Raw genomic sequence first — 24,978 nt, forward strand, 5'->3', positions numbered from 1 at the left:
CTTGTTGCAAGATATCTCTTTTACAACTAGCTTTTTCCTTGCTCATAATAGTTATGACTCTTTAGCTTGGAGATATGTACATTTTTTCCTAAAGGATATCTCCTTGGTGATGAAGGTGTGTATTCTTATTTATATCTTCCTTAAGACCTCAACATAGGAATATGTTGACATCTTAAGGCGGGGCATACATCACGCCCTCGTGGTACCATATATTTGATTCAAGTTGACTATTTCCTTGCATAATGCCTTTCTTGGTTGTCATTATTGCATGTCTTATATGAGGTGTAAATTCTTGAAACCACATGTAACTCTTATACGAGATTATTCAATCCCATAACCAAACACAATCCTTTTGTATGTCTTATATAGGGTTTACATGCTCGAAACCATACTAAAGTCTTAGACGAGATGTTTCATTCCTAGAACTGGACACATCGTTTTTAAATTGCATGTCTCATAAAGGTTGTTGCATGCTCAAAACCATACCAAAGTCTTAGATGAGATACTTAAAACCTGAAACCAAACAACATTTTAGCAAGATGACTAGAACTAGCATAACACAACTTGCTAGACTATTATGAATCTCCCTTCTTACATGGATCACGTAGCATAACACAACTTTCTAGCCCATGGAATCCGCGTTCCTTCTTTCTCTCCCATTAACCTATAGCATAACACACTTTACTAGCATTGGATCATGGTATTTTCTCCTTTCAATTGGTGTACAATCTTTTTCTTTCTATAATCCCACTTGTGCTCTTTCAATATCATGTTGAGAATGATATTAGCAGTTTTTTTTTATCATTGGGGTCTCTTCAACCAGTTGACTTGGAGATTTTTGTTTTGGTACTAATGTTATTTTATTTTGTTTATATTTGAAGGTTACTTGCATGATTGATAGGATCCTATGCTTCGATCTTGTCCATCCCTCAGTATTATCATATCCCTAGTTTGTCTTGCTCTCAAATGCTCTATCTCTTCACTTCTACTTTATTGAGAGTATGATTGTAAGATCATACTCTGCTAAAGTGGGGTCTAAATGTAGTGTCATAAATTGTACACCTTTAGTAGTGTATCACATTTCACACTCTGGTAGTACCTATTTCAATATTTCCCTTTCTTCTATGCATTAGATGACCTTTATTGTAATTAATTAATATTTAATTTAATATTGTGGATTTTATTCCACATCATCACACTCTTGTTTGGGAACTTGACTCTAGATGCGCCCTTTATTTCTTCAATATCTTGATTTATCCTTTATCCTACCCTAATTTCAACTTCCAAGACATATTTTGCATATCTATACATTATGGTTTGAGCCATCAAGATGGGATCGACATTAGATGTTGATTATCTTGTATTCCTCAAAAGTCAAAAAATGGTTGTTGAGACCAGGACGACCTACCACCCTAGTCTCACACTTTTTCCCCAAATTTTGGTAGGATAATTTGGTAGTCCTATCTAATTAAAATCTTGCTCCATGTGAAAATACATCAAATGTATGTTGTCCTAAAGGTGATTTTAAATATGAAATCACTATATAAGACATCTCTCTCAATCCATTTCAACATCTATATCTTATCTTATGCTAACATTATATTATCCAATTCAAGTGAACTTATTCTTCCTCAAGAGAAAATATGATTCAAGGAGAAACAAACTACATCAAGACATCTTTCATTTATGTTGTATCTATGATTTCATGATGGATCTTATGTGATTTATTGTGTTAATACTTCAACACATGGAGGACTTATCCTAAGAACATTTCATCACCTATTGAAGGTATAATAATCTAAATTCAAGGATTTCAATTTTAGATCTAACCTTGCCCTCAAAAGGTAAGATTTTCCAGTTTAATTCAAGTTCAGTTTTTATTTCAATTAGGGTTTATTCTAAACTTGGCATTTGACCTAAGGAAAACCCCTATCCACAAGCCCCTTTCTTTCCTCTTGTGCATAGTTATAGGTATCCGACGGAGTCAGAAGACCTCATACAACATCAGGAGTCTAGTACATACCCAATTCTTGAATTTGGACCTACTTTTTAGGTACCAAGGCATCAGGGTGCCCCTATCCCAAGACCAAGGCACTAAGGTGCCCTAATCCTCAGGATTTTTCATCGAATTTCACATGTGGCTTCCAGACTACTTTAGGTTACAGAATCTTTGGCAATAGACTAATCTCAGAAGACCCAGGGGTTGGGGCACCCTAGTCCTACTAGATTAGCATCAGATTCCAGTCGTAGGTGCACAGTCAGATACCCTATAAATTTTTGTACATGTTGTAAAGTTTTTGTTCCTCTATTAGTTAGTACAATTAGTCTAAATTGCTAGTTCAATGCATACACTTCGAACCCTAATTCTTTGTCTTCAATTTGCATCATTTCAATTGCAGCTTAAAATCAAACAAAAGGAAATAAGACTCCAATTAGCATTCAATCTTCCTAATAAAATTGATATTGGATCTATTGAGTTAATTCTCCTTTTAATGTGGTTTGTTTGACATAGGTCATTTTCTTTGTTTACATAGCTAGACTTGTGAAACCCTATTTTCATACCATACAAATAGGTATTTCAAAGAATGTACATTAGGATACAAATCGGTTAAGTTTACTATTCTTGTGGATGAAAAATAGTATTCATATTCATAATGTTTGCATGATTCATGTAAGATTCATGATGATTGTCATATGCATGAAAAGAGAAATAAGTGAAATCATTTAAGCACATGCATGTTTCAATGAGTGTTTTCTTTTGAGGAAAGAATATTGTTTTTCTTTATGAGTTATGCATTTACATTCTGGGAATGGGTGTCGAATATGGAATAAAAGAGAAGGTTGATCCTCTTCTTAGGAAAAACAAAATATTTTAAATAAATTTGGCCAAATTCATGTATTCATTGAAATAGATGAATTTAGACTAGCAAAATTATATTGATTTGTTTGTATTCTAATAGTAGGACATTGCATGTCATGAGTAGGGTATGTATGCATATAGATATATCAGGTTGAATTAGGATTTCCCTCTTGTTGAATTATTTCCAGGTAGCTAGGCATTTCATGCAGGGTTAGACATCTTTTGTGTCACGAAAGATTATTGGGGAGCACAAGCTTTGTGGTTGGGAACAAAAGTGTCGAAGCCATTTTCTCATCTCTTGATTTTGCACATGACATTTGAGGTTGATCAAATTGAAAGACTTGATTATATTTCATATATCATTTATTGTATTTTTTGTACTTGTACATTATTGAATTGGGTTAACTTCTAGGCATGAGATCCTAAGATGCAATAATAATTTATCTCATGTACATGTGCTAATACCTAGATTAAGCACTACCAGATTATAAATATATTTGACATTTAATTAATGTGAATATTGAGTTAGTATATTTTATATTATTGCAATATTGAATAATTATTTATTTGTGAGATATAGTTTAAGGGTTATGTACCTTAAATTTGGTATCAAAGCTCTAGGTTTAATATTAGGTCATTTGTCCATTACTCTAAGATGAAAAATTTGAAATAGGACAAACCTAACCAATCAAATGGATATTAGAAACACCAACATCAATTGATCTATCAATGGGCAAAGCAATGAGAAAAATGAGAGGTTGGACCAAATCCTCAACCTCCTGACCCAAAAAGGAGCTTGAATGGATAATTCAGAGCAATAGGTCATAGGAACCCGAGGAGGTCAAAACCAAAATGAGAATCCAAGGAATGATTAGAGTGAAGAGAATGATATTTATGGAAACAATTGTGGTAGGATTGTAGAGGAATTAAGTAAGGATCTCAAGAAGGTTGCTCCACCCAAATTTTGTGGAAGGATCATTGAAGACAATGAAAAGGCTTGGGTCCTTGAGATGGGGAAGTATTTTGAGCTCTGAAACCTATCCAATTAGACCAATGCCATGTGGAAAGTGTATCAACTTATTGGAGAAGCAACAACTTAGTGGGATAATGAGAAAGATAAGGAGTTTCTACCATGAGAGATTACTTGGGATCCCTTTCTCCAACTTTTCAAGAGAAGGTGGTTACCCCAACTCTTCTTTGACAAGAAGATGACTGAATTTTAGAATTTGATCCAAGGAGGTACCAACATAACATTGGAAAATTTCTCCCATTTTCTTAAGCATGTACCATAGTACCAGATTGATTAGTGATTCACAATTTATAAGTTCATTGTTGGTTTGCAAAATCATATTAGATTGAAGGTGGATATCCATAAACCTTTGACTATGGATTAGGTTTTTGAGAAGGTAACCAAGCAAGAACACAAACTTTGGTGAGTAGACAACTATTGTAAGATTTGAGATGCCAAATATAAGAATAAGAAGTTCCAAAAAACAACCAACAAGGTAATAGTGACCAGTTTTAGAACATGAAGAGAGTCAACAATTCTTAAGATAGGACATAGGGAAATCATAATGGAGGCAAAAAGAGGGACAACAACATCAATAATTAAAGGGATGGGCCTAAGGGACCTAGAGCACCTTGTGATGAATTCTATATAGATGGAGGTGAAAAATACACCAATACTCGTCCTTAACATTTAGTTGTGTGAAGGAATCAACAAGGACCACCACAACACTAGATTCATGTGGCTATAGATAATTGTTTAGGTGATTTCCAACCCACAACTATGCAATATACTAGTAAGATCTATGGCCAAACTATTTCTATATTGATTGATACTAGAGCCACAAAAATGCTTTGTTGATCCAAGGTTAGTTTCTCAATTACCAATTAGAACCACTCACATTGCTAATTCATGGATGGTTCAACATGGTAATCAGGTATAAAAGAGGGTAGATTCTTATCTTATTTGTAGTGAGTTATAAATTCTCAAGTTTAGACATAACTCAACCTTTATGTAGCACCCCTAGGGTCTTATGATGTAATTTTGAGGATCAATTGCTTGGATAAACACAATTCTATTATAGATTGTGAGGATAATATTCTTAGATGTTTGGATGATTTTGAAGGTAGCTTTCAAAATTTGATATGGTCACTATGAATTCACAATGGTACCATTTGGGTTAACCAATGCCCCACAACATTTATGAATCTAATAAATATTATTTTCAAATATTTCCTAGATGATTTTGTGCTAATATTCTTGGATGATATCGTGATTGACTCAAAATTAGAGGGGCATGATCAAAAGTTGAGGATACTTTTATAACACTTAAGGGAACATAAGCTCTTTGGTAAGCTATCCAAGTGTATTTTCTACTAGGACAAGGTGCATTAAGTGAGACATATCATTTCAGTGGAAGGCATTGTTGTTGATCCAAAGAAGATTGAGGCAATTGTGGAGTGCCCTACATCATAGAATGTGACTGAAGTCCATAGTTTTTTGGACTTGCAGGATACTATAGGAAGTTTCTAAAATAATTTTATAAGATTACAACACCAATCACTTCACTCCAAAAGAAAGGGAAAATATTTGTGTGGAATAAGAAGCATGAACAAGATTTTCAACTTTTGAAGAAGCTCACTACATATCCTATATTGACTATACTTGATCCTAATGGGTAATTCACAATGAGAATAGATGCATTAGGAAATGGTGTGAGAGGAGTGCTTATGAATCTAGGAAGCTTAGGCAATATGAGTCAAACTATGCATCACATGACCTAGAGTTAGCAACCATAGCTCATGCACTTATGATGTGGAGGAATTACCTTTTGGGTAAATCTTTTGAGTTGAAGATCGATCACCTAGGACTCAAGTATATATTTACTCAACCCAATCTCAATGCTTGCCAAAGGAGATGGCTAGAGTTGCTTAGTGAATTTGACTTTTGGATTGAGTACATCAAGGTCAAGGAGAATAGAGTAGCAGAAGAAGACATCTATCAGCCATGGTTACTACCAAATCTAAAAAAAAAAAAAGTGGTTGATAATCTACAAGGAGATGAGCATTATTTTAGAGTGAAGCAAGATTTAGAATGAAATCCCTTAGACCATCAATTTGATGGTTATGTGTTTGATTCAAATGGATTATTGAGGTACCAAAGGGGAATGTACATTCTAGGATCAAGAGATTTGAGGAATTTTATCTTAGAATAAATCCACAACATACCTTATTCAGGACACATAGGAGTAACCAAGATGGTACCAGAGTTGAGATCTTTATATTTTTGGCCAAGAATCAAGAAGGATGCAATTGAAAATGTGGCTCTATACTTGGAGTACTAGTGTGTCGAGGTTGAACATGTGCATATAGAAGGGATTTTGTACTCTCATGACATACCTAAGTATAAATAGAAAGTAACTAGCATGGAATTTATTCAAGGGTTTCCTATGTCAAAGAATAAACATGATTTCATTTTGTTAGTTGTTGATAAGTTGACCAAGGTAGCACACTTCATCCCAATAATCTTAAGGATGGATGGTTGACCTTAGCTAATAATTTTGTCTAGGAGATATTTTGTTTGCATGAAGTGCCAAAGATGGTCATTTTAGATTGTGACACTTGAACGACTTCCAGGTTTTGGACAAACTTGAATGCAAGTTTGGGGACAAAGTTGAACTTCAGTACAACATCACCCTTAGATAGATGGGTAGATAGAGAGAGTTAATTAGGTAGTGGAAGACCTCCTTAGGATGCATTGTACATGGATCAATAGTATAAGTGTGAGTAGTACCTTCCATTGGTGGAGTTTGCATATAATAACTCCTATCATGCATCTTTAGGTATGGCACCATTTGAAGCTCTTTATGGGAAGAAGTATCATCCACCTATCATTGGAATAGAGTGGAGAACAATATTTTGATTGGTCTCATGATTCTTAGAGGGATCAAGGATTAAATTAGATTAATAAAGTAAATACTGAAGGAGATAACAAATAGACAAAAGAGCTATGCAGATAAGAGCTATGTAGATGTGAATCCAAGGGATTGCAAAAAGAGAGCTAGGGAGAGAAAATAAAGTGAAAAAAGCAAGATAAAGGGAATTGGGAATCATCTCAACATTAGTGGGAGTCAAAAGAGGCATTACATTGCCAAAATTGGCAGGTGTAATATCTCACTGACCACCTTCAGTCATGGTTTTTCACAAGACAAATGCATGGCGCACATACATCTCTACGGCACACAGGTGTCCATGAATAATTTGGACAAAACGCTCAGGACGACAAGCATGTCAAATAAAAAGGTAGGCTAAGCAAGCAGGTGAGGTGGAAGCCCAATCATTGTCTTTAACTCAGATTAAAGTAAAGGCTTTATGAAATGTGAAATTGTGCGAGGTACAATTTATGATGTTTTTTATTAAAGAAAATCAGGTTTTAAGGGACCCGAAACCTGCTTACATAACGAGAAGATAAGCATAAAAGAAACTAGAGAGAACATTACATAAAAAGAAAAGATGCAAAAGAACAACAGAGAAAACAACAGCTAAGGAAAAGAACAACAAAAAGCCAACGAGAGACTGGCAACCCAAGACTAGATTACATGTCAGATGAAAATCTTTATAGACTCTTCTGTGTCCTTAACCAGCATCATCATAGCATTAGCTACTTCTTTCAAGTCTTTGTTTTCCTGCATCTAATGGGTGTCTTTAGTCTTCATCTCCAATTCACTAGTAGTTTGCCTTGTTATGTGTCTGGAGGAGTGAGGAGCAGAACTGGTGGCCGACACATCATCGATGATCACCATCTCTTTGTTCTGCTTGTTCTTCTCTAGACAAGCAACCAGAGCGTTCATGTTTTGAGACGACACCTTCAAAACCTCAAGGCTATGCTCCATAAATTTCTTCAAGGCCTTCTTAGTTTTTGTAATCCGGTTGATATTAATTTCATTATCAACCTCTCCCTTTTCTTTGATGATTCTGACCACATCTTCAAGATTCTTCAAATCTCCCTTAATCATATCTTTTTCCAGCCAATCTTGAATTTCTTCTTCGTCCTCTGCCTCACTGGTATCCACCACAACATCCTCTTTACCTTTAGTATTGGTGTCCTTAATCAATTTCTCAAAACTCTCTATTTATTCTGAATACTGGAGATGTTATCAATCACCCATTTTTGGAAGTTGAACATTTCCAGAGTACTATTTCTGGCAGCATTCAAAATGGAATCCGTGTTCTCTATAACCAGAGTAGAGCCCATAGATCTAGGGTTTCCCTCCTCCGTACTATGTTGAGCTTCATTCCTGCTATCCGAGACATAAGGGTTATTCTTTTCTTCTAGCTCTTCAACATACTCTTTTCTCTGCACCTTCTCTTCGTCGCCCTCGGCCTCTTTCTTCTGCTCACTCTCCGCCTCATCATCAACCTCCTTCCCCTGTTCCTCCTCTGAACCAGCATTCACTTCCATGTCTTCTTTAGCTTCATCACCGACCCTCAATTTCTTAAGCAAAGGAAGATTAGACGAATCTTCATCAGACTCGGAGCCATCATGACCCTCAGAAATGTGGGCATTTTCCACCAAAGGATCTTCCCTATTAGCCCTAGCTTTACCCTTCAAATGCTCATAAATTAACAATATAAGGCCTTGGTGAGCAATGGGATAGGATTTAGGTTTTTTTAGGATATAAGTGTCATTTACCTTGCAAATCCTGGGAGATATTTATTATTGGATAAATAATTTATTTAAAATATTATACCCATTCTTTTATTTGTAAACTATCCATAATGGATGGATAAGGATAATGTATAATTTTTATATGTAAATTTTTTTTTTAATATTCAAGTGGTGTCCATGTCAAATTGGATAAAAAAGCATAGAACTTTTTATCCTAAGTTGGGTGCCCAAGTCCATTTGAGTAAGATAAGGTGATAAAAACACATTTTTCTTTCTTGAAAAGTAAGTTTTTTGTAGCTATCTCTATGACAACTTTTTGGGATGCCTAAGTTGGGATTTTATGCATTTTACAATTTTTTTTATATATTAAGATGGGTTTTGATACCCAAGGAGTTATTTTTGAGAATAACTCTTGGTTGGAGAAACAAGGTGGATTGTAAAATGTTTCTCGGATATTTTTTCAAAGAACATAGTTTTTTATAGGTTGCATGTGCATGGAGGCAATTGTAATCATTTATTTGATTTAGCGATAAAATCTTGGCCTATTTTCTAGCGATTTTTTTTCCTGAAAGGGCTTATCCACGTATATTCTTGTTCTTTTGTGATTTGCTTATATCAATTTGCACTATTAAATTTATACAAGTTAAAGAATCTTGTTTTGGATTATATGCAAAATTAATTACAAATTTAAAATACATATTCAAGATTTCTTAGCAGTTTAAATAATCACCATATTTCAAACAACCTTATAGGTTACCCTATCTACCCACAGTAAATACTTTAGTTTGTCATCCCATCTATTTTTGTTTATTTTCAATGTCTTTTTGATAATATTCATAAGACTCTTTTTATTCGACTCAACATGTCTACTACCTTAGGGATGATCAGAAATGAGAAGATGAGGTTGATTCCATATGCATTCCATAGTTTTAAAAGTTCAATTGACCTAAAGCACATGGAGTTATTTATTGTGATTTTTATAGACACACCAAATTTGGTTATGTCATTATTTAACACAAATTCAATTACTACCTTAGATGTGGCATTGTAAGGTGGGATTGCCTCAATGCAACTAATGAAGTAATCAACTACCACAAGGATCCAATTATATGCATGGCTAGAATTATATTCTATTTCACCTATAAAATTTACTCCCTTATGATGACAAGGAGCATCTAAAATCACAGGAAAGAGAGGAAGACCACCTACAAATTTATGCTCACCAATAGATCTCTAACAAGCATCACACTTCCTCACCCTTTCAATCACATCCTTAAATATTTTAGGCCACTAAAAACTATCTCTAATAACTTTATGTGCTCTTATTTTGGCTTTAAAATGGGCCCTACGAATTACTTGGTGGTATTCATCAACTACTTGGCTGGATTGTTCTTGATTTAAACATTTGAACAACAATTCACATGTGTCTCTCCATATCAAACTATCATTGACTAACACATAATTTTGGGACTAAAATTTAGGGTTCTTTGCTACTCATCTTAGCGGGGCACTTCATTTTTAACAAATAAAAGATAATGTCTTTATACCTAGGATCGACTGTTAATGAGTATTTTATTTATGTGTGTTCAATAATAATTTCATTAACCTTAACAAGATTTGGGTTTACATTTGTCATCATTTTTTTCAAACCTTGACCTCTTACCAATTTGATCATTTGAACTTCAATGTCATATTCTTAGATTTTGTTTCTCCATCTATATCTTTTACCTAAAGCCTATCGCTAAGTAAGTGCTTAACACACCCCAAGATTGAAAGGGGGTGAATAAGTCTTGAACATATCTTTAAACTTTATAGAACAATTCAATTCCAACTTAAAACCTTAAATTAATCAACAATAATGAAAGATAAATCAATGAGCACACATCCACAAGAGAACACCATATTTATGTGGAAAACCCAAGAAGGAAAAAACCACAGTGGAACTTAACTCACACTATAAGAACAAGTATTACAATATTTGTTTTAAGGATCACTAACCAAGGAAGATCATTGCTCCTAGAAGGACTTGCAGACTGGGGATCACTTCCTTAGGGAAAGATACAAGGGACTTGTCAGTTGAGACAAAAGTCCTTGATGCAATATACATGAAATATTTAAATACAAAGTGTAGGCCTTCAACATCACAACATTCAATTATCTCCCTTGAATGTAGCTACTCTTAACACACTGCCTCAAGCAACTATTGACAATTCCACTCCAATACTCTCATCAGATACATCTTCTACCTTAGATTCACATCTTCCACAATTCACAAAAATCCACATTGATTTTATATTCTATATATATCATCTGAATCATCAAAAAACATCAATTAGGTCAACCAAAACATGGGACAAAGGGTGATTCCAACAAGTTTTCCACCAGAACATAATTATGGTGAAAGAAGTCATATCTAAAAGATAGAGAGGACTTAAATTTTAATGACACATCATCCAAAGTGGTCCCAAACATCACACACGTTGGCACACATCCTCCAAAGCAAAGCACAAGGTAACATGTAGACAAAATGTGTAACACATAACTATTATGCCCAAAAACACTTCCTGGACATGAAACTACTTAGTACGAAACCCCAAACAGAAAGGGGGGGGACCTAAATACTCCTAACTCATCCTCCAATGGGGGTGAGACCATCAAGAACCTTGTCAATCAAATAACCACAAAGAACCATGAAAACTAGTTCCAAACACAATACAACACCAAAACAATCAACCTTTGATATGTAGACCATATAGGGATGTTCCTTGAACATCAAACATCATTCCCAAATACTTATTTCTCACTATCAATACAACTTGATGGCAACATCAAACTAATAGAGAATTCTTCTTTACTATAGTGCTAGGAAATATAGTCAGAATAAAAGATCATCTGACACATCTCAAGAAAGCTTCATCAACTGAAAGCTAAACTGAGACACTATACAAATATCATAAGCATATGCTCCCAACTACAACAATAAAAATATCAATGTGGAGCTTTCTTTGGACAATTCCTAGTAGACAACCAAAATACCAACAAATTGTGATTGTCAGGGACATCAACTGCAACACACAAAACCTGAAAAGATGAGAGTATAATAACCATAGAGAATGGACACTATATCCATGACTAGGATTTCTTATTAGCCAATGTAGATGAATTTAGAGCATTCTCCTAGACAATCCTCAACATACCTTCCTATAACTTTAACTCCATTATTCTGCAAACAACCAAATTAGACTTGAAGCAACTTTCTCTCTCTTATGAGTAATAGGACAATCATCACAACACCTTCTAGCAAGTAAAAGATCATCGTCAACATCAACAACATATCCATTTCATCATTGTGTTTTTAATCCTCATCTTAATATGATATTATCATGATACCAATTCTGCTACCGAATATGAGCATCATCACCAACATTGCCATAAACATCAACATACAAGGGCAACCCTCATATAAGCATCTTTATTATCATTGTTCTTCAATATGCCATTATCATCATCAATGCTCCACACCATCAATATCATATCGCAACTCCTTAGGTATAAACATCTAACTAAGAACATCTTTGCACCATTGTATACATAATATCAATGACCGATCACACATTTGATGAAACAACCACTTCAACATATTCAGTGTAGGCATGTGACTGAGACCAACATATCCAATGAAGATTATTAGGCAATCCAATTGAGGAATTTATCAACTACATAATTGTCATACATCATATAAAACACATATCATAATCACCATCAAGAGTGAGCATCAACACAAATTATCTTCATAACACACACCTAATATAGAAACCATCAATCATTGTCATTTGACACAACTCATTATCATTAGTATCAATAGTGTTAATCATGACACCACAACATGTTGGATATCAGCACCAAAAGGGTGGATACTGAATATAAAGCATATGCATTCTTCATTAATGTCAACATACTCTGCAATGATCCTCTACACAATCTACCACAAGACCATCGATCATCTACACACTCATCTAAATCCAACATATCAATACCTAGGATATCAGTCTACGTTATCCACTAATTGCAACAACCAACAATCATAGTATCATTTTGAACAAAGAACTCATCATTAGCTATCAACAACATATATTTCATCTACAATAGACCCAACAATATCAGTAACAACATCAACATGTACTTCCATCATCATATGTTTGCACTCAATTGAACCTTGCGACATTAATAAAAACATTACACTGAGGGTTGACATCAATGACAACAACTGTCAATAGTAAGAAGATCCTTTATATTATATGTGAAATATATGGAATTACTTTAGCACTGATCACTTGTATGGTTTATATGTTTTTACTAACTTTGACCAAGGCATATGCATGTTTTTTTTATTGTTGAATACCTTGTCTTTTATCCCTACAAGGATTTACTAAAGAAGGAAATTAGCTATTCAGGCTTGCCCTTGTTCTTTTGTAATAACACAATAATTGTAATGTGAAAAGAGGCAAATGGAAATAGCAAGAAATACATAGAATAGTCCAAACTGATCAAAACTAGTGCTTCTCTAATAGCCCGCTTAATCCCAATGAATGCTTTCAAATATCCTTCTTTTCAAATGATTATTTGTCCTTAATAAGAAAATATCGAGAGTAGTTCTTCTTGCTCCCCTAGAGGGTGTCTTGTTGGAGATTGTTTTAGTCTTCTCTATTATGTTTGGTAGAAACCACCTCAAGAAAACAATCTACCCAAAAAATAATTGTACTCTTTTAACCATTTTAGGTCTGGGAACGAGGTCAATCACCTTGAACCTCTCCAAATCAATCTTGATTTTGTCCTTAGACATAATTTCACCTAGTATTTTTCCTTTTTCTACACTAAGCACACACTTATTGGGATTCAAATAGTTCCCATATTCAAGAAATATTTAAAATATTTGATCCAAATTCTTGTAGTGGTACTTTCTATCCTTGGAATAAGATATTATGCCATCTTGAATATAACTAATATTTATCAATTATACCTACAAATGCAACTATTGTAAGGTGTATTCCTTGGTCTCCTTGTGTTGTGTAATGCAGTGCTCGGATTTGCAGTATGGCTTAATCTCCTCTCATGGATTCATTAAATCTCACGGTTGTATCGAGCATTAACAAGTTGATCTTTTGGTACAACGACAACTGTGTTACTAACAAGTGGCATTAGAGCCTAGATCATGGGTTCAAACCCCTCTCTTGCACTTAAGGGGATTATTGCAAGGTGTGTGCCCTCGGTTTCCTTGTGTTGTGTAGTGCAGTGCTTGAGTTTGTGATATGGCTCAACCACCTCTTGTGGATTCATTAAATCTTGCGGTTGTATCGGGCATTAACATGTCGATCTTTTGGTGCAACAACAACTGTGTTTTTTACAACAACAACTATAGCTTTTTGAAATATTAACCCTACATTCTTAAGACCAAATGATATTCTCACATACACATATGTTCCTCAAGGAGTTGTAAAATTATCTTATCCTACTTAGACTCCTTGACCACAACTTGGTTGTACCTTGAGAAGTTATCTATCATTGAAATTAACTTAGAACTTGTCACCTTGTTTAGTAGGTGATCCATACTAGTAAGAGAATAATTGTATTTTAGGTATTTGACATTAAAATTCCTAAAATCTACACACAACCTTATTTCTCCATTCTTCTTGCTAAATAGAACAAAGTTTGAAACCCATTCTAAGTGTTTGCTCTCTTAGTTTCATCAGTTATTTTTGTATTTTGGGGGCAAGGGTAGGATTTATGGATGTTTATTCTTGAGAAAAATGGCATGTTGGTTGGCTAAAGTCTAATTGTGTGTTAGAAAAGGTCCTCTTTGTATGTCTTCATCTTCTCATATGACAAAAAAAAACACCTTTGGAAAGTATTTAATAGCATTATCAATATCCTCTTCTCTATTGGTTTTAATCTCTTACTAGTGTAGACTGTCTTTCTAGGCTACAATTTGTTCCTAAATTAACACCTTCTAAATTATTCTCACCAATTGGAGCTATCCTTTGTTTTCTAGCAATTTGCACCATAAAACATTCTTTCTAGCCCAACTAGCCCTTTGGGGATTTTGTTGGTCTTTATTTATACTACTCCAATTCCAAAAATATATTTCATTTCCATTCAAAAAGTCTACCATAGTTTCCTAGTCAATTAGTTGGCTATCAAACTCCATGTAGTTTAAGAACCTCTAAATCTATTGGTTATTATTGAAAACCTACTAGTTGTGGAGATTGTTAAGTATACTAGGTCTTGTTAAGATATCATTATTAAGTTGTCATTGAGAATATATTGAATTTAGCTCAAACTTGGATAACTCAACAACTACATCATTTTTTGACTTGTCTACCCATTAAATAATAAATGCACCAAACAAGTATGCTGTGCCTGAAATACCATTTCTATATGTTTTTAAATTATCATCCTTTGTTATAATTTTTTTTTCATCCATAGTGTTATGATCTTTGAATCACCATGCATTTTTTTTTTGGCGTGCAATATTCAAGATAAGCATCAATACCTCATCTTATGCAATTTTAATTTATGCATCTAAATGTCAACTTGACAACATATTTAAATTGTGATATTGCTATCAAGATTCAATTGTGTAGTTTTCGAGTCAAACTCATTGAACCATGATTCATAAGTAGTGGTTCACAAGAACCCATCTCTCATGAGAATGAATGCTACACTTAGCACTCATTGCATCTAGGTGATGCTAACAAAGGTGAAGCATTGGGACTTCCCGGGAGGTCACCCATCCCAGTACTACTCTGACTCGAGCGTGTTTAACCATGGAGTTTCCTCCAAGGTTAAGACCACTCAACTTGCAGCCCCATTTACAAAACCTTCAACAAATGTTTTGCCTTATGACCCATTCATCATAGAGCCCCTTTAGCTCATCAAGTGATAAGTAGGAGATATTTTTTCCACAACAAGTCGAATTGTGATATTGTTGGAATTCACTTATCTTAATTTTTTATGTCTAAATGTACATAAGGAGATACAATGTTTAAGAATGCTTATGAGAATTCCATCAAATTGTGAGGGTTAGGTTCTCCTTAATTAGATCGCTAACATACCATAATCTCAAACATCCCAGGTTCTTTTTTGGTTGTCCATTTTTATGGTCTATTAGTACATATATTAGTACCCACGACTATTTTTTATGCAACTCACATATTCTATTAATTGTGGCTAAGAGATTGACTCACATATTCTATTAATTGTGGCTAAGAGATTGACACAATTGTTTTTGATTAAGGTAAAAGCAGGTGTTGAAGGGGCCCCGAAACCCTTTACAAGCAGAACTTAAACAACAAAACGACGAGAAACAAAAGAGAACAGCCCTACGAAAAACCAGCAGAAAACCAAAGAAAACCAGAAAAAGCCCCACAAAGCCAGCAGGCCATCCAGAGTCCAGAAGATACTAGTTGATTTTTTCGAGAGCTTTAGCCAAAGTGTTGCTAATTTTGTGTATCTCTTTGATGTTATCCCTGATATTAGGGAGATTCTTTGCAGGAGCAGCCACAACTTTCTTGACATTAGCCTTGGTCCTCTTCGCAGTGCCACCCACCGGAGTAGCATCACTGCTACCAGTCTAGATGGTCTCTTCATCCAAGTCAAGTTCCACAACCGGTTTTGGAGAGCAGGTTTGATCACAGACCTTAGCAATATCCTCCAAGTTTTTAATGACAGCAGAAAGGAAACTCGGGATAACGCCCATAAGATTTTTCATCTCTTCCTTCCCATCTTCCAGCAATTTAACCTTATCCTCCATATTATGCTTCCAGTTTAGCTGCGCGTAGAAATTAGAACTTAGAACTTTATAAACCTTGTAGACCTCAAAATTATAATTTTTTCTAACTAAATTTCTCAAAATTTATAAATTTTTCTAACTAAACTTTGTTAAATTGTGGCTCATAAATATACACAATCATTTTACATGTAAAAACTAAAACTTTATAAAATTGATGAACCTCAAAATTTATAATTTTTTTTTTTTTTTTATGAAATATAAAAAAAACAAAAAAAGCTTACAAATAGAATTATAAAGAAACTCTCTATATAAACCCCTTAAACATACTAAATTTTAGCTTACCCTTATCTAATCAAACACCATGCTTACAATTTGAACTTCACAAAAAACAATATTACATTTGAGACCTGTTTCAAATATTTCTAATTTTCAAACCCTAGCCAAATTCCTATCAATAAATTTAATGACACTGAGGTGGTGGAGCACTTAAATTTTGTTTAATGATCAAGTATTGAAGGGGTGTTTACTAAAATAATCATTCCCGAAATAAATTAGATGTTTCATTTATAATTTTCTATAAAATCCAAATGCTAAAAATAATTTCATACGTTGAAGATAAATATTTATTTGCATAGTTCTATAGGTAATATTTCACCGTCTTCATAGTCATAATGACATGAACTATAAATACATTTCATTGTAAGATGATAATGACACTTAAATTTTTCATTATCTTCATTATGCTTTAGCTCAAAGAATATTCAAGAGAAAAACTTGCTCGTAGATTATTATTTTGATTAAAGTGCAAATGATTGTAATGAATGGAACATGTTTAGCGAAATTAAAGCAGCAATATGGGTTTCAATTACAACGAAAATGGAGGGCATGGCATGGTATGCCACTCTGCCTTTTTCATTTTAGGTGGATCCCAAACATTCCATAATCTCAAACATCTCAAGTGCAAGATTAATTTCATCATGATTGAAATTGATTTTAAAATACAAGTTAAAATTAAAAAATAAAAATGATGATCTTTATTTTTGAAATAATAGGGACATGTTATGAAAGTGACATTAGGTTCTAGTGAAATTGAATATTACAAATAGAGTAACCTTTTGATCTTCATCATGTTCATGTAAATATCGTTATAATTGAAACTCGCTCAATTTATTTGGTATCATTAGCTATGTGAAGAGAAGAAAAAGAATGGACGTATCGTCACATGATCTAATTTTCAAGAGGAGCTCACAACACATTATGAAAATGTCTTATGGACAATTACTTCAGCTATATCACTAGATTCGGCTAAATAAGTGCTAGTGAAGGAGGAGGATAAGTGGCAAAAGAGGAAGATGAAGAGGACGAGGAAGATGAAAGTGAAGAAGTAGTAGAAGTGGCCAAGCCGATAATATCTTAGCACATGTTCTCATTGTATGGAGAGATGACAAAGTTTTAACTATCCAAAACAATTTGAGATTAGGTCATTCAATGTTAAAATAAAAAATATTGATAAAATCAAATGTTTGTAGAAAGTTGATAATTTATCACACACTGCATAACGCCTAGTAACCAACCACCATTCATCACCTCTTCTTGAAGGTATACCAAAATATTAGTATGGAAGAACAAATGCAACACCAACAAAAGACACTCTCTAGTTTCAAGGAGAAGTGGAAATGCATGCTACACCATTTTAACCTATATTATGTATAACAATGAATTAAGTTATATGATCATTTATATTATCTTATCTAGTTAGTAATGCTACTTTGAGTGGCATCCATAACATATATATGGAATACATGAGAGGAAGTGGGTAATTTCTTATCATCATATTGTGAATTTAGTTCTTATTGAAGACTCTTAAAGGTTTTTTTCTCTTGAAGTGACTTATTATTCTCAAGTATTATCAAGTGCCTAGTATATTCTTCTATTGTGTAAGTTAATTCATTATATGGAGCTCAATTAAAGTATTACACAATGAACATTCACCTAGAGCCAATACCATTTTTATAAATTACAACTTGAAGGGTGACAACTACTTAGCTCAAAATTCAGTGACAAGAATACTTGCGATAGATGTTGGAAATTGATTCACCAATGTGTTAGAATTTAAGTGCTCACTTAGATGAAGATCATTGACCCATAAAATGACTATTTTTTGCTTATGTGCACCTACAGAAATGTGATCCTAATCTATACTAGTGGGATCCAAACTTGCATCACCATAATTCATAGATCTCATTGGTAGACCATTGTTGGAGTTCACCTACCTTAATTTTTGTTGTCTAAATATGCATAATGGCATATAATGTTTAAGAACACTCATGGGAATTTGTTGAATTTTGTGTTAGTGAAGTTATCCTTAGTTAGATCCCTAACATGACAACTTGATGGTTCTAAGTGAAGGATAAAAACAATAATTATGTGACCCTACAATGATGTGTTAACGTAATTCTCCTAGATTCTTTTTATCCTTTTCAACACATTGAATTTTAGATGTGCTTAATGATTCTTAGGCTATTTCAAATAAGTGAATGAATGTCTTTAAATACAACAACCAAGCACACAAATGCACATTAGCTTGACTCGCACCAACTAATAATGAGTTGACAAGATTTATTTATAATTTGAATTCTAAAATTTAAGGATTTAGATCCCAAGTACATATTTAACTTAGATCAAGTCCACACTCGCAAATCCAATTCAAAACGACAAATTATAAGTTTAGATATAAAAATTAATAATAAAAAGATTAACATGTGATAATAATACGAACCAAAATCACATAAAAACATACTAATAAATAAATTACTATATATATAATACCCTAATCAAAACAAACCCAACAAATAAAATAAAAACTATGAATATGCAATTACCACAATTACCTAACCTAGGAAAATATATAAACCCAATGTACCTGTTAAAATGGTGCAATTCTGCAATTATTTGTTGTAATTATTATTATATTTATTACCATTTATGTAAACATCAATACAATTAATATAAAATATTACGAACATCTCACTCTCATTGGGCAAACTTAGTCACAGGGGATGGGCAGGAACAAAATAATATGTTTTTCCTCGCGGACTTGAAAGAGCATTCCAAATTAAAATACAGTGTCCGCGTTTTAACTCACCCCTATTACAAACCATACCCGTTGTGGTTTGCTTTGTTCTCTCTGCTATGGATTGCTCATGATACAAATGTGGTGGATGGGTATTTATATATATTCTGTCTTATATCCTTGTCATTCAGAAGTTTGAATGTGAAGAAGTAAAATGCTTGGTTTCCTTTTTACAAATGCATTTGTGGGATCAATTCTTCTTGCAGAAGCTTCTTCCATATTCCAATTGGCTTGTATGAAAGAAATCTTTGAAGAAGAAATTTCCAAGTAACCGTTGATTTGTTGGTGTGCAAAGATTGTCAAGTGGAAAGACAGCGACATCTGGAGCGTTATCATTTTCAGTTGCAGCATGCGAACAGGGCTGATCTGCTATATGTATAAAGAACCTGCTGCATACTTCATAGGAGAAAAAAATGCAACTTTTGCTATGAAAATGCAGTTTAGGACAGAGAGCAGATTATTTAAGCCTGTTGGGTTTTAACAGTCTCTGTTTTTGGTTCTGTTTCAAAGTGAAATCAAGTGGTAGGAGGCAAGATGGGAGCATCTAATAATACTGCTAGCAGCACCACAAGCTTTCTCAATGATCAGCTGTCTAAGAAGACATCCATATTTGGACTGAGATTGTGGGTTCTGATTGGGATTGGTGTTGGAGCATTCATAGTTTTGATTTTGTTTGTTCTGTCCTTGTGGCTGACATCAAGGAAGAAGTCATCCAAGAGGTTGCCTGAAAAGCTTCCATCTGCATTGATCCCCATGATATCTAAGGAGATTCAGGAGGTGAAGATTGATCCATTGGGTAATAGAGGAGGGGGAGGTGCTGCTGCCTCTTGTGCAAGGAATGATTCAAGTGACAGAGACATGGAGAAGGCTGTTCTGATTGGCTATGGACACCATTCCAAGCCTTCCTCTCACAGCTCTGAGGCAGAGTTGGGGGCTAATGGGAAACCTATTGAAAGACAGTCCCTATTAGATGAGAGAAATGCTAACAGGCCACAGAGGGCAGTTGAAGGAGCAATGCATGAAATAGGGCTTGCTGGGGAGAGAGACCAACAACAGCACCATCATCGTACTGGCAATACGCCATTTAGGGGTATGTATAATGAAGGAGACAGACATGGGTTGATGTTATCTGATAAGGGGTCTAATGCCAGTGGGGAGACTGCTAGATCAGCTGAATCACCTGCTACGTCTAGTTCTGTGCCTGAAGTGTCACATCTTGGCTGGGGTCATTGGTACACCCTCAGAGACTTGGAGATTGCAACAAATTGTTTTCAAGATGAAAATGTTATTGGGGAAGGAGGTTATGGCATTGTCTATAAAGGCATATTGCCAAACGGAAACAGTATAGCTGTGAAAAACCTCCTGAATAACAAGTAAGGGGGAGTTTCAGGAACACAACATTATAGGTTTGAATGCTAGATCTTAATATTTGTTCTGAAATGGAATGCTAATGTCTTTCTTTTAACAGGGGTCAAGCTGAAAAGGAGTTTAGAGTGGAAGTTGAAGCAATTGGACGAGTTAGGCACAAAAATCTTGTTCGGCTAAATGGGTATTGTGCTGAGGGTGCCCACAGGTATGTCAATGGTGGATCTGTAATATGAAGCATTATGTACAGCCACTGCAGATTAGATACATTTCATTTTAGATTTTGAGTTTTCTAAGTGTTAGGCACAATGACCATTACAGTATACATTTAAGTTTTCTAGGTGTTAAATGAGGAATGTGACTTGACGAACACTCACAGGATGCTTGTGTACGAGTTCGTTGACAATGGTAATTTGGAACAGTGGCTTCACGGAGATGTAGGGCCTTCCAGTCCTCTCACATGGGAGATCCGAATGAGAATTATTCTTGGGACAGCTAAAGGGTAACTAATCATAATAAGATATACGCTGTGAATTATTTGTAGTTAACTTACTAGTTAGTACGCACGTCAGCATTAGGCTTCGTTTATGCAACAGTGCATGTTGACAAGGAGGTGGGAATCTAGCTGATTTTGGATCATGAATGTTTTTGCAGGTTAGCATATTTACACGAGGGGTTAGAGCCCAAGGTTGTTCACAGAGACATTAAATCAAGCAACATTCTTCTGGACAGGCAATGGCATGCCAAGGTATCTGACTTTGGACTGGCCAAGCTTCTGGGATCTGAGAAGAGCTATGTCACAACAAGGGTAATGGGGACTTTTGGGTGAGTGATGATTCCAATCCTGCTTTGTGGTTAATTTTATATTCAAAAGTCACGTCTTTGCAATTTGGTCCTAAAATCATGAAGAATTGCTTCCCTCGGAAGATTTCAAACACAGAAAATCAAGTGCCCTTGTAAAAAACAATCATACCCTCAGACCATGGAAACCTTTGATTGAGATGTTGATCCCACGGGATCTTTCTTGTTAGCTTTCCTTGTATCCTTTAAAGTGGTTTTGAGGTATTTGATACTATTGATAGAGAATTCATTGAGGTTTGTTTCTTCTGTTCAGGTATGTGGCACCTGAGTATGCCAGCACAGGAATGCTGAATGAGAGAAGCGATGTGTACAGTTTTGGGGTACTCATCATGGAGATCATATCAGGAAGAAGCCCTGTTGATTATGGGAGACCTGCTGGGGAGGTAACAAAATTGACAATGCCCTTCACTCTGTTGTTTCTGATTTTTTCCATTCTCTGAATTTGCAGCAGCAAATAAATGATCTCAGATAGCTGAAGAAATTTATATCAAACAAATGCCACTTCAAAAATCGAAACTTTTTTCTTAATGTGGGTTATACTCCTTTTAGATATTTTGACATGTTCACCACGTTGGGTTCTTTTTGTTGTTGTTGAAACCATTCGATTTTTTTAATGGTTCATTGTACCCAGGCTAGAAGTTTTTGCAGTACCACTCAGCAATATTGATTGTTAGTAGATGTTTAATATTCATTTCGTTCTTCCTATTTGCACAGGTAAATCTGGTAGAATGGTTAAAAATGATGGTAGGGAGCAGAAGGTCAGAGGAAGTAGTAGACCCATTAATGGAAGAAAAGCCCTCAGCCAGGGCTTTGAAACGAGCATTACTGGTATCCCTCCGCTGTGTGGATCCTGATGCTAACAAGAGACCCAAGATGGGTCATGTTATCCACATGCTAGAAGCAGACGAGTTCCCCTTTAGGGATGTATGTATATTTAACATCTGTATATGTACATATAACATCTGTATCTTCTGTCTCTGGTTAATAAGGCACCTACTCTGAAATATAAATTGCAAATTTTTTACTTTGTGTGGGCAGGATCGGCGAATTGGGCGCGAGGCTGCTGCGAAAGCTCGTCGTGAGAATGTGGCTGCAAATTCAAAACCAAATGGCAAAGGCACAGATGACAGTGATGGTGAATCAGGCAGCCCCAGTCACAAGACTAGGTGGAGATAGATTTATTAGATATATGGGATTTTCACTGTCTCATATACCTCAGTGTGGTAGATAACTACTATATATACAATCATATATACGATTTTTCTTGTTAGATTGGGGAAGGCCTGTAATATATGACTGACCTCCATTGGGGTTCATTTTGATGTTGTTTCCTGGCAGAGATTTTTATTCCTTTTTTTCACACAGAAGAATATATTCATTTTTTGTCTCAGAACTCAGAGATCTTGTTACTGTGTTCAGCACTAGAAACATTATGTTTTCTGAAGGGCGTTATACTTTTCTTTTTGGGAGGAATACCTCTTAAAGTTATTTCTGCAAAAGATATTCAAGGCTGTAAAATAGGATTTTTTTCTTGGTGCGCTTTCTGTGGGACACATTAATTTGTCACCAGAATGAGGTTCCTTGCAAAGTGGTTTGATTGAAATTCAATAATGTCGCCAGGTCAGATATATTGGGATAATTATGACTGTTTCCTAATTATTTCGTAAGGTAACAACCATTTTGAATGTGGTTCACTGATTGCTCTATATTACAATAGAATTGAGCTGCTTATCCAGAAAACTTTTAATGGCCCTTTTCGGTCTGTCTTTCCCAACCATCCAGAGTACAAGTTATCAATATAAGTGTGACTTCTGCATGTGAGGAATAAATTGAGGGCAGTATATTTTGTTCTTCGGTAAATACTAATTCAAATGAAGAATGGGCCCCTGAATTTAGGAATTGAAACCCCCCTTTTTGTGTTGCGCCTCTGAATTTAAATAAAAGCGTTTCAGAGAATAAACTTCTCTTTTGTCAGTACACAACAACCCTGAGATTCTTTCATTGTCCTTTCTTACCATGAGAATCGCATATCCCTGGTTAGGCAATATCAATTAGTCGTCAGAGCTGTTGGTTAGTCAAGTGTACTGATCATGGTGGTTGTCTTCTGAGTATGCAAGAAGATCCAGAAGTGGATGTGGAATGGTTTGCACTGTCTAGTTATATTATATTTTTAATTTTGATGATGGATAAGGGAGTGTGATTGAAAAATTAACAAAATAATGATACTGTTATCACAATTCAGTTGTGAGCTTTTTAAAGTCAAATAGATTGACCTATATTTCATGAATAGAAATTTTAACATGAATCTAGAAGTTGATGTGGTGGTATGGGTTACACTGTTAACTTATATTCTATTTTTAGTCTTGATGATAGTTGAGTGATTAAAAATTTAATAATATAACGATATTGTTAGCAGGATTCAGTTGCGTAGTTATTCACGTCAAATAAATTGATTCATATTTCATGAATAGAGGTTAACATGAATCAGTCATACAAAGCTACAAATTAATCCATATTTCATGAATAGAGGTTAACATGAATCCGTCACACAAAAACTACAAAATTGAATCTTGAATGAATAGATCTGTCACACAATTTTACAAAATTGAATTCTGAATCTTCTGTTCTTATAAAATCCCTCTTACCTAATAAAAAAAATATCATAATTAATTTGATCAAATTTCTACAATCCATAATTTCAAAATTTGACACAATGTGAAAAGTACCATGTTCTCATCAATTTAAGGAAAAACACTTTATAGACTCACTTGTATCAATCTATCATGCATTTGATAAGAAGTTTTATTCTGAAATTATATATATATATATATACGTTTTCAAGATAAATTCTTGATTTTCTTGAAGAACGCTCCGGAATCAGCTCAGAAGTAAATAATAAAAAGATATGTTTTTCAAATCCTTCCAGCAGAGGGGCCATTAATGATTGTGTCGTGCCGTGAGGCCAGGGAAACAAAACTGGCGCACGAGTTGATCATTTCCCCTGCTTTATTTTCTGCAAGTTACACTAGGGTTAGGGTTTGTAGACATTTGCATTGGGAAGAAGGAAAACAAATTTTATCAGCCCGACAGAATCATTTAACGAAATTTCTTAACCGTTCTTGGAGAGCTGAAACGCCGTTTGTCGCTTGGCATTCACTCACCCATTAAAGCTCAAAATTTATCAGTTTAATTTATTGGATTCCCAACGTCTTTCAGCCTTAACTCCATTTTTCATCATAATTGGGCTTTCAGATTTTCTCCACTTTTTCTTTAAAAAAACAAAAATGTTCAGACTG

General features: G+C 34.7%; 1 protein-coding gene across 1 annotated transcript; it reads left to right on the plus strand.

Annotated features, from left to right (window-relative positions):
* Window positions 1-19,493: 19,493 nt before the first annotated feature.
* Window positions 19,494-23,075, plus strand: LOC131033301 (probable serine/threonine-protein kinase At1g01540). The gene is made up of 7 exons (XM_057964487.2): window positions 19,494-20,829; window positions 20,925-21,029; window positions 21,201-21,323; window positions 21,476-21,646; window positions 21,936-22,065; window positions 22,397-22,606; window positions 22,721-23,075. The coding sequence occupies exons 1-7, from the start codon at window positions 19,991-19,993 to the stop codon at window positions 22,856-22,858; spliced, it is 1,716 nt and encodes a 571-aa protein (XP_057820470.2). The 5' UTR covers window positions 19,494-19,990; the 3' UTR covers window positions 22,859-23,075.
* Window positions 23,076-24,978: the final 1,903 nt, after the last annotated feature.

The sequence above is a fragment of the Cryptomeria japonica genome, chromosome 6, assembly GCF_030272615.1.
Source record: "Cryptomeria japonica chromosome 6, Sugi_1.0, whole genome shotgun sequence".
NCBI classification, from domain to species: Eukaryota; Viridiplantae; Streptophyta; class Pinopsida; order Cupressales; family Cupressaceae; genus Cryptomeria; species Cryptomeria japonica.

What these genes read in the sequence shown, in the direction of transcription:
- LOC131033301 (XM_057964487.2), top strand. Translation starts at nt 19,991, where the DNA reads ATGGGAGCATCTAATAATACTGCTAGCAGCACCACAAGCTTTCTCAAT. An exon ending in TGTGCTGAGGGTGCCCACAG is followed by an intron (nt 21,030 to 21,200) that starts GTATGTCAATGG and finishes GAACACTCACAG; the next exon opens with GATGCTTGTGTACGAGTTCG. An exon ending in ATGGGAGACCTGCTGGGGAG is followed by an intron (nt 22,066 to 22,396) that starts GTAACAAAATTG and finishes CTATTTGCACAG; the next exon opens with GTAAATCTGGTAGAATGGTT.